The 10,210-nt window shown below is 47.7% G+C and overlaps 1 protein-coding gene across 1 annotated transcript; it reads right to left on the reverse strand.

Moving 5' to 3' along the window:
* Positions 1 to 359: 359 nt before the first annotated feature.
* CCR9 (C-C motif chemokine receptor 9) lies at positions 360 to 5,008 on the reverse strand. The gene is made up of 3 exons (XM_009640213.2): positions 4,994 to 5,008; positions 2,017 to 2,077; positions 360 to 1,527 (listed from the first exon to the last, which is right to left on the reverse strand). The coding sequence occupies exons 2-3, from the start codon at positions 2,032 to 2,034 to the stop codon at positions 364 to 366; spliced, it is 1,182 nt and encodes a 393-aa protein (XP_009638508.2). The 5' UTR covers positions 2,035 to 2,077; positions 4,994 to 5,008; the 3' UTR covers positions 360 to 363.
* Positions 5,009 to 10,210: the final 5,202 nt, after the last annotated feature.

Below are 10,210 nucleotides of genomic sequence, written 5' to 3' on the forward strand. Positions count from 1 at the left end.
ATGGGCAATTCGTCCCCCTTCATCTGCCTCTCTTGCTGCCGTAGCTGGGCTTATCACCTCCCTGCAAGGCTTGTTATTTCAGGCTGTGGTCTGAGCCGCAGATGGGCCGGGTATTTACAGCTGTCAGAAAGATAGCTTTCAACCTCTATCGGTTCTGCTTGCACGTATGGCTCCATTGTGCTGCCCTGTGCCAAAAGTTTCTCTTCCTTTCAGCCAGCAAGCCCAGGCTGGGTCCTGCACAGTGAGGACGGGATGTGCGAGGAGCCCCCAGCCCTCCCTGCTCCGCTGGGACGGTCTTTGGGGTATACGGACAGTCTCCAAAGAGTTGGGTGCTCCTCCAGTGAGGGGGAGGGGGGAACTAACTTACAAGAGGTCTTGGCAAGGTGGGGGCATAACAGAGGAGGTCAAGTGGGTGCTGAGGGTCAGGGAGCTTCTCACCCGCCGTTTGCCCAGCATGGCAAAGGACCAGTTTGAGCTGTGCTCCTGGCTGTCGCAGGCAGAGGAGCACTGCTCTTGGCCCCCACTCCAACAGCCGCCGCCGCTCTGCATCATCCTGCCCAGCGCCATCCGGAACCGCTCCCCAGCAAAGACGTAGAGGAAGGGGTTGAGGCAGCTGTGGAGGAAGGCGATGCCTTGGGTGACCTGCAGTCCGATGTCCAGCCGGTCAGCAGCCTGACAGCTGTACGCCACCCTGGCATAGGTGTTGATGGTTTTGACCAGCAAAACAATATTGTACGGGAACTGGGAGAAGAGGAAAGCGGTAATGATCACGGTGATGATCTTCAGCGATTTCTGCTTGTGGGATCTTTTGGCTTGCAGGAGTGTGTTGATGATAAGGGTGTAACAAATAACCATGACAAGGAGTGGGAGGAAGAATCCGATTGTGACTTTCAAGGCCAGGACAGTAACTCCGAAGATCATGTTGACGTTTGGTGGGTATGTAATTTTGCAAACTGTTACATCACCCACCCGCATGCTTTGGCTGTACATGATTTCTGGGATGCACAGGCTCACAGACGTCAGCCAGACAGCCAAGACCATGAGTTTGCTGCGCAGGAGCCGCCTTCGCTTAGACGTTCTGGCTTTCATCGCTTGGACGATAGTGATGTACCTGTCAAAGCTGATGCAGGTTAGAAACAAGCTGCAGCCATAGAAGTTTATCTTATACATACTGTTGACGACTTTGCACATGACGTTCTTGAAGATCCAGCCATCGGAGGCAGCCTTGGCCCAGAAGGGGAGGCTGAAGAGGAGGAGCAGGTCCGCAATGGCCAAGTGCAGCAGGTACCGATCCATCACACTCCTCCTGAAGCGGTATTTGCAATAGACGAGCACGACCAAGGCGTTTCCCATGGTGCCCACAGAGAAGATGAGCCAGAAAAACACTGGCAGGAAGGCTCGAGCAAACTGCCTGACCTGCCTCTTGTCGCACGTCAAGTCTGTGTCGTTCACCAGGTTTCCATACAGAGACAGCACTGTGCTGTCATTCCTGTAGTAATCCAGGCTGGTCTTGCCAGGGTGGGTGACCTGCAATGGGACATCCGGTAAATTTGTGTTGAGGGGTGGCTCAGTAAAGTGTAAATTTGCCCCTCTCCACCAGATGCAGTTGAAGATCCCCAAAATATTCCATCTTAGATGTGAAAGCACAAAGGCTGCCAACGAAACACAGTGCGTTTCAGACGGCTTGAGGTGTGTAACACAGCAGAGATTTATAAAAATGAGTAACAAACTCTTTACAAAAGAGTAGTTCATGGCCTCCCGCCAACTTCGGTTATTAAAATGGCAGGTGGTGAGAGCATTAGCTCTGTCAGATCATTCAAAACACTGTTGGCTTGGCAGCTTCAAATACATAACAAAAAAGCAAAATCCCCAGCTTGCAAAGAGGTGGGGAAGAAGGCTTTGCGTTATTGCTGTGGTGCAACAGCACCGTTGGCTTGAGAGAGGCAGAAAACTGGTGGAGGCAAAGAGGGGGGAAAGAAAAACGCCAGTTACACAGCAGCGTAGCGGTATACTCACTACGCTTGCATCTGCCATCTTCAGCCAGATCTTTATGCAGTCTTGAAGGAGGCTCTGTAACCTGGAGAGGAAAGATGGGGGGAAAACAACTGATGAGAAAGTAGAACTGTGACCCTGTTCTTTCTTATTCCTCTTTTTCTTCTGCTTTTAATAAAAACCTCAACCCTTTGAAGCAACCCTGACCAGGAGACAAACAAACCACACATAAATTGCTTTGAATTATTTAGCTGTCTCAATTTTTACAAATTTACATTTAGCCTACATTAGGTCTTGGGCTTCTCTATGGCACTGTGCTCACTAAGTCCTTTGATGTACTGGAGTCACTGCGATCTCATTTTTAATAAGATGTAGAATCCCCAGTGCACACATTAAAAAAGAAAGTAATCTGAAAGCACCATATCTTCCAAAAGATTCATGAGAATAAATGAAACCTATCTTTTAAATCGTCTAGCAACTAACAAGGAAAAGTACCTGCCGTTAGTAGTAGTTTGCAGTGTTAAAATATTTGCAACCTCTGCAGTGGCTGATAATCTCTGCCTGCAACATCTCTTTCTTATGTGTGAGTTTAAGTGCGATGCTCATTGCTGTTGGCCTGCAAAGCAGATCATTACGCCCCGGTAAATGAGAAAATACTGTTTTTTCCTGCTGCAGATTGCTTTTCAAGTCAGTCTACCATCACAAAAGGTAGCTGAGCTGGTGGGCTTGATGCGAGTCATGCACTCCTAAGCAGTCAATGTGTTCTGCACGAGCCCGCCTATGCCAGTGTCTGGGGATGAAGCCCAGGGACAACGCGAGGTGGGTCCCGTCAGCGCTACCGGAGGCCTTCAGCCAGCACAGAGCATTCCTCCGGACATCAGTGCCTTCAAAAGCAGGTCATGCAACCAAGAGGTCACCTCCCAGAGCCAAGCCTCTCACTGCAGCAACAGCTGGACAAAGCTGAACCACCTCCATCACATTCTGGCTTCTCTCTGGTTGCTCATTGCATGCTGACTAAAAGTACTGTCCCCCATATTATTTGGGGCACGAACTGATGCAGCGTGCAGTTTGCCTCCCCAGCCCGCGTTAGGGTTAGCTGAGTTAGCAAGTCATCAGCAAAGCCAGTTGACTGTAAGTGGCTGCTTTTAGGGGTGGCGAGTGTGTTTGCAGCCACATCTCTGTGCTTGTGGCACCCTCTGGCCTCAGCTGCCTTTGGTCCCTTCGCCCGCACTTGGTGCCAAAGTGAACGCTTGCAGAAAATATTTGCAGGGCTTCGGAATCTGGTAAAAAAAAATTAATGCAGTTGTTTTCATCTATTTAGAAATGATTGTGTTCAGAAAACACAGATATGGGGCTAATCCTTCCATTTTTATCTCCATGAAGCAAGCTTAATGAATATGAATTATTTAGGAGCAAGGTTGGCAGCATGAGATCTTTGCAATAAAATAATATGAATCTTGGCACAGAGTGCTTGCTTAAAAATAGACTGAAAAAATAAAAGCAGTCATAACTATGTGCTCTTAGTTTCTAAATTTTCTATCAGGATACAGAACTACATGCAGAATTATGCTTGTACCTGGAGTTTCGAGTATGGATATAAATTTAATACCTGGCTTTTAATGATGCCACCTGTACCCTTTGCATAGTAGTCGAATTTCTCATGCACAAAACTTGAAATATGCTTCTTTTTAAAGCAGACAACCAAGGAAAGCAAATGGCCAGATCATATTAATGCTACAGCATGGTGCAGAATTTACGCCGGTAAAAATATGCAAGCAGACGGAAAGAAACCACCTGTACAATACCTATAAATCAGATATACCACATGTAAATACTAAGATGTAGAAATTAAGACCAGTCATAGCCATGCAGATACAAATGATGTTGGACAGGTCTGCCGAAACAAGTGGAAAATGCTCCTCTCCCAGACCTGGTTCTATACAGCAAAGTCTCTGGCGGCAACAGTCCCACAAGGGGTTTTCCTTGTCCCCATCCCTGTCCACATTCCCATCCCCATCTGGCTCCAGCCCAGGCAGCAGTCTGGGAGGGTGACCGACCCCACCGGGCACAGGCAATGAGGCTGCACCCACCCCGGTCCCCCTCGTCACCGGCAGGCTCACGCATATCGTGGTAAATGTGGGGGTAGCCGAAAGCCAAGCTGGAGCCCTACCATCCAAGGAGCAAAGCATCACGACCTCGCTGGCAGCACTGGGGAGGCAGCGTGCTAACCACAGCAGCTGCCTCATGCTGGGGTTTTGCTTCGTCGTTATCACTGCGCTTGTTACAGGTTGTGTTAGAAACAACAATGACGGGGGGTTCGATACAACGAGCTTCCAGATGCTCTAGCCAGCGCCCGATCTTCTTTTCTATGGTGACCTTCACAGCACGCTAAAAGCTGACAAGCAACTTGAGATGAGGAGGGGCTTCTTATTAATCCCAATCAATTTGATCCCCTTTTGCTTATTTTGGGGGGGGGGAAGCAGTTTCGGGAATCACAGCGCTAAGCGTGTGACTCATCCTTTCCAGCCACGCGGCAGCGCCAGACCCGCCACCCTCCACCTTCTGTGACTTCTCGCCTCAGAAACCCCCTCAGCTGAAATCTCGAACCAGCAGAGCCTCATGCCCGTCACAACAGTGCAAAAATCGGCTATCGAGGCCGAGACCTGCCATGTACAACCCGGAGGTGACCGTGGCCAGCAGCAGGCAGGCAGCGAGCTACTGATTCTTCCCTGGTACCCATTTCCAAAATGCCATTGCAGCATCTGCTGAAGGGTGCAGAGCTGCGCATCCCCAGGGGGGCTTTTTTGTGTCATTTTCTTTTAGCCATCGAACCTACCTTAAATTGCAATCAAAACAATCATTGTAACTGGGTGATTTCAATGGCGAATGAGCTTTTTTTAAAAAAAAAAAAAAAAAAAAAAGGCAATTTGTAATTCAGTTTCCTTTCCAAAGAGGCTGCACACAGGAAAGACAGACATGAAGAGCAGAGGAGGGAACTCACCGGGACAGTCGCTGCAGGGGGTTCAGCCCAGCTGCTGCACCCAGCGGTCACACCGCCACACTTGGTATTTGTTCTTTGCACCCACGCTTAAGCTTTGGGCTTTTTGTAGGCTGAGGTGGGTGTGTGCTCCCCGGACCCCAGCCTAATTAGACGGATCATGGGCTGTTTGTGGTTTGCATGGTTTAGGTGGCTCACACAGATGGCAATCTTCTCTTTTTTTCTTTTTGCTTTGTTTTTTTCCTCGTAAGCTCTTTTTGTAGCAAAGGGAAGACCTCTCATACCATCATTTTTCTGCTCACATGCAGCATCTAGCACAGGGCAAATCAGAGGCTGCTCCCAGTGTGGCTGTGTCCTGCTGGAAAACACATTCACTGGGGGAAAAAAAAAAATCACCAAACAAGAACTGGGTCCCTCTGGGGAGCCACCAGTGTCCCCTGGGGCGGCTGGGACAGGAGCAAGGAGCCAGGTCTAGTCCTGCCCGCTCCAAGCCAGCCCACAGGCACAGCTCCCCATGGCTGCCCACCAAGGCTGCAAGCAAACAGGGGCCAGGATCACAGAGTTTGTGTGATGTCCTGCAACACCAGGGGCTTTGCAAGCAACAGCAAAATGGAGCAAAATTAAAGTATGCCTCCTCCAAGAGGAAAAGCCAGGCTATTCCTGCCACAGAAACCCAGGGCAGTGCCATAAAGTCCCTGCTGGTGGTACATCTTATGTGATAACCACCCAGAAGAGTGTGGCAGGAAAGATTTTGAAGAGGAAGGCAGTGAGAAGTGGTTGACAAACACATGATATCGCACACCTCGTGTCTTCTTCCTGGCAAGCTGGCATGCAAATTATGGCAATTTAAATTCCCCTCTCTGCAGGAAGTCTGAGCACCACGGGGTTTTGCTTAAATGCTGGATGGTGTTCAGCTGTGACCAATGCTCATTCAACTCACACTTCAAGAAAATTTCCAAATCACAGTTCAGGCGCAGTTCCATTTATGGAGAAAACAAAGATTCAGGCTAGGTTTGGGGTTAGGCTCAGCTGCCACTTGGCACCACACTCCAACCTCAGCAGCGTAGCGTCTCCTTCCAAGGTGAAGGAGCCCAGGCTGCTCCACACCCAACTGCAAAATCCCTGCTAAGGTGTCTGCATTTCTTTAATAATTAGTTGTCATCCTGAAACTCTTCCTGAAACAGGCGTAGGTTTGTACACGATGGTACCTCTGTACGGCGTGCGGCCTCTCTCACCTCCTGGCCTCCTCCACCACCTCTGCTTTTCTGCCTGGGGGAGCAGCTCTCTCAGCTAAACCTCAGGGCACTTGCTAAGGAAAGCATAGGTGTGAAAGGACAGGCGTAGCATCTGGGCTCAGGCATGAGTTACTTCAGGCTGGCAAATGGCCACCTGCCAGCTGAGCCATGGTAATTGCCCCTAATTCAAGCTAGTTTGGCTCGCGGTGTAATGCAACGTGATTTCGGCGTTGGGAGAGCTACATTAACTGCAGTAGGGTAGAGGCATGCCTGTGGGCAAAGCCCCTGATGCAAAGCATCTTTTGGTCACTCCGGGAATCTGAGCCCTCACATTCTGGATTTAAGTGACTTCAATTAGACTTAGCTTAATTCTCCCTAGAAGCAAAGTAATAAGTATAACTTAACCTACGCACTTCACATAGCCCGTTCCACTGTCCTAAAAGTCCCTGGGCAGATAAATCTCCAGACCAGAACATGGGCGGCTGCTCATCCTGTTCATTATTTTTCTGCCACGTGCCATTTATTGAGTGAGTGTCGCTGACAACAACGGCATTTTTGCCCCCGATGGTGGGAACAGAAGCAGGGGAACAGCGTGAACATTACAAACCGTCTTGCCAAATTTCTGACAAACCTGTTCCCTATTTGCATCCTTGCTCAGAGCCATCCACAGTTAATTCATTTCAAACCCAAACGGAGATGGTGCAGTCAGTCCTTGTGATACCAGCATGCAGGGTGAGATAAGTTGTGATTTCCCTCCAGCTCATCTCACTACAAAACTAAGCATCTCTCTTTTCCTTACAAATATATTGCTCTCATGCTTGCCAAGAAAACTTGCAAGTGTAACTCTTTTTTTTTTTTTTTTAAGTCTAAAGTAAGTGGGAAAATGAAAACTGCCAGCTTTTCTTATATCTCTTCTTTTTAACCTCAGGGTGTTTAATTTTAAGCACACCTTGGGGATGATTTTTTAAGCTCGCCATTTAGTGCATGTACTAATTAATGGCAGAGACGTACACAGCTTGATGTGCTTGCTGATCAGGTGCTGGAAAGATTGTACAGAAATAGAACAAAACTTGGGGTTACACCCTCTGCTGAGGCTGACCGAGGAGTTTCCTTTTTTCACAGTGAAAACTGCACCGCGCTTGCACTAAATCCATCTTTTAACATACCTAGTTTCCCCCCGCCCAAGTAAAAGGAGGACATTAACCTGCTTCTCTCCAAGCAGGCTGTTTTACAGGTTCGACAACCCCTCGGCTTGTCTCTTTAGGAGAGGCTATGGCCGTGATCCACCATCCTCTGTGAGGGGGAGATTTGCACTCAGTGAGATCGGTGCTTCTCGCACGCAAGCAAATCATGTCATCTAGGAGTTTTCTATAGTTCAAAACACTTGAGGCAAGTCCTAGGAGCATGAGACCGGACATGACAAGTCACCTTAGCTGCTCCTTGTTTCCCAAAAGTGAGGCAGGGCAAAGCACCTGGGCGATTCCTGAGGAGCAAGAGTTGCTCCCCGTTGAGTAGTCTCTTCTACCTTCAAGCCCTGTGTAATATCACTCCCATCCTAGAAGCTCGCAAACACTTAGCAAATCAAAAGCATGGTTCTGTAGATCTCAGCGTTTCTTATTCCACCGATAACGCAATTTCAGCCAGGTTTACTTGCTTATGTAGACTATGTGCAGGGCTTCCTGGGCCTTCCCATACCAAGCAAAGAAAAGGGCATTCTCATTCCCATCTCCAGCAGGTGTACAGTCATTGCAATGATCAAAACTGCTTGTGTGTTCCGTTGTAAATTTTGAGATGTGTAAGACCTGCCTGGTTTGGTTTCTTTTTTTTGTTGTCATTGTTATTTTTTGAGGGTACAGCTCATAACTTCCCCCCCAGGTGACCCAGTTGCAGGTGGAAGCGCAGGCAGCACTCCTGTGAACCTGACCCCAGGAGTAACACCCTGGGTCTCCAGAAAACAAGGTACCTACAACCAGAAGCCACCTGCAACAACACAGGTCTGGCCCCCTCCCTGCTGTCGTGGCAGACACAAGGTGAGATGCTCCTGCCGGGAGCCTTGGTCACAAAGTCCCATCTCTCTCTGACTTGGTATTTTTGAGGAAGACATTTTTAATGATGCTGAAATCTGTGACTACTGAACTCTTAGTTTAGATGCATTAGGCGTTCTTTTGGGCTAGAATGTGGTTTTCTAGACATGATGCATTCTCATTTTCTCAAATTCTGAAAAAAGTGTTTGGCCATGAGTTTTTCAAAATGAATTTTGCACAGCTGTTCCAGGCCCTCACTCACATGAAAAAATGTATTTAGGCTTCGCCATGTTAAACTGCATCACACCATCCTGGTTAAAAGTATGTTTTAACAACTTTATTGAAATGTTTTACAGGGCCAAACCTAATTTCTAGTAAGGAGGATTAATGGGTTTGTATTGGGTTTGCATGGCAAGGTTTTGGTAGCGGGGGGGAGGGAGGGATGGCTACAGGGGTGGCTTCTGTGAGAAGCTACCAGAAGCTTCCCCTGTGTCTGATAGAGCCAACGCCACCAGCTCCAAGACGGACCCACCAGTGGCCAAAGCTGAGGAGGCGAGTGATAGAGCAGCTTGGTGGGCACCTGGTGTCCAGCCAAGGTTAACCCATCACAGGGTTACATCCAATGAATGATGTCAACACGCATAATATTATTAGCGCTTTTGCAGAAGAGATTGGTGACATGGTGATGGTAAATCACACTTGTGACAGCAGAAACTGTGATTTCACATGGGTAGCCAGCAGCATCCAGCAACTCAGCTGAGTCACTTCAAAGGACCACAGGCATGTCGTTTGTCAAATATTCTCTAATCCAACTGCATCTGCTAAAAATGTGTTCTTACTCTGAAATCCTTAGCAGTCACATTAAAAGAAAACTTGTTTATTATCTCTCTGCCTTGCTGTGTCAAACTGAAGTCAGGAGGAGTGAGGAGAAAGTATATCATGTGTACACTGATGTGGATTCTTATCTCAGATTATTTTTCTTAATATCTGATTGAAACCTCCCCTGACCAGGAGGGCGGTCAAATATCGGAACAGGTTTCCTGGAGAGGTAGTTGATACCCCAAACCTGACAGTGTTGAAGATATATTTGGACAATGCCATTAATAACATGCTTTAACTTGCAGTCAGACCTGAATCAGTAAGGCAGTTGGACTAGATGATCGTTGTAGGTTCCTTTCTGTTCCCATTCTCCTTCCCCTTCTCCTTCCCCCCCTTCCCTTTCCTCCCTTTCTCTTCCTCCCTTCCCCTTCCCCTTCTCTTTCCTTCCCTTTCCCCTTTCCCTCCCCCTTTCCCTTCCCCTACCCTTTCCCTTCCCCTCCCTTCCCTTCCCCACCTTTCCCCTTCCTTCCCAATGAGTTGAATAACAATGAGACTGTTATTTGCCTGAAATGCAAATTATTTTTTTAAGCTCCAACACCACTTTCAAGGACACATATCACAAAGGTTACAAGTGCTAACAGGGTTTTATTGTATCTTTCTCAATCTGCTCCAGAGCAGATGCTCGCACACATTAACACGGTGCGACACGGAGCCAGGAGCAGGCTGATGCAAGCCTCCATTTAGCTTGAAAAAATACCACTTGATGCCTGGCAAAGGCAAGTGAGAGCTGCATAAAGTTGAAAATCCCCTATGTCGTGTGGGGAACCAGACACATGATTATTATGGTTAATAAAATATTAACCCTTGCCAGAAAGAGGAAAGCAGGTAACTGGCTGATGCACAAAGAAGGCGCTCTCGAGAAAAAATGGAAAATTTTAGGAAGGCGGCGTTTTCTCTCTTGTTTTTTGGAAATGAGGATTTTTCATGTGAATTTTTATCTTGGCATCCAAAAAAACCCGCAAAACATTCCCACCGCTTGTTTATAATTATTTCTTCTCCGGAGTTTCTGAAGTCTTTTTTATTTCAGCCTATGATAAGAAACGACTATCACCAATGTCACTTATCACTCCAGGATAAAAAGC

This window comes from Egretta garzetta, unplaced genomic scaffold, assembly GCF_000687185.1.
Source record: "Egretta garzetta isolate BGI_Z169 unplaced genomic scaffold, ASM68718v1 scaffold96, whole genome shotgun sequence".
NCBI lineage: Eukaryota > Metazoa > Chordata > Aves > Pelecaniformes > Ardeidae > Egretta > Egretta garzetta.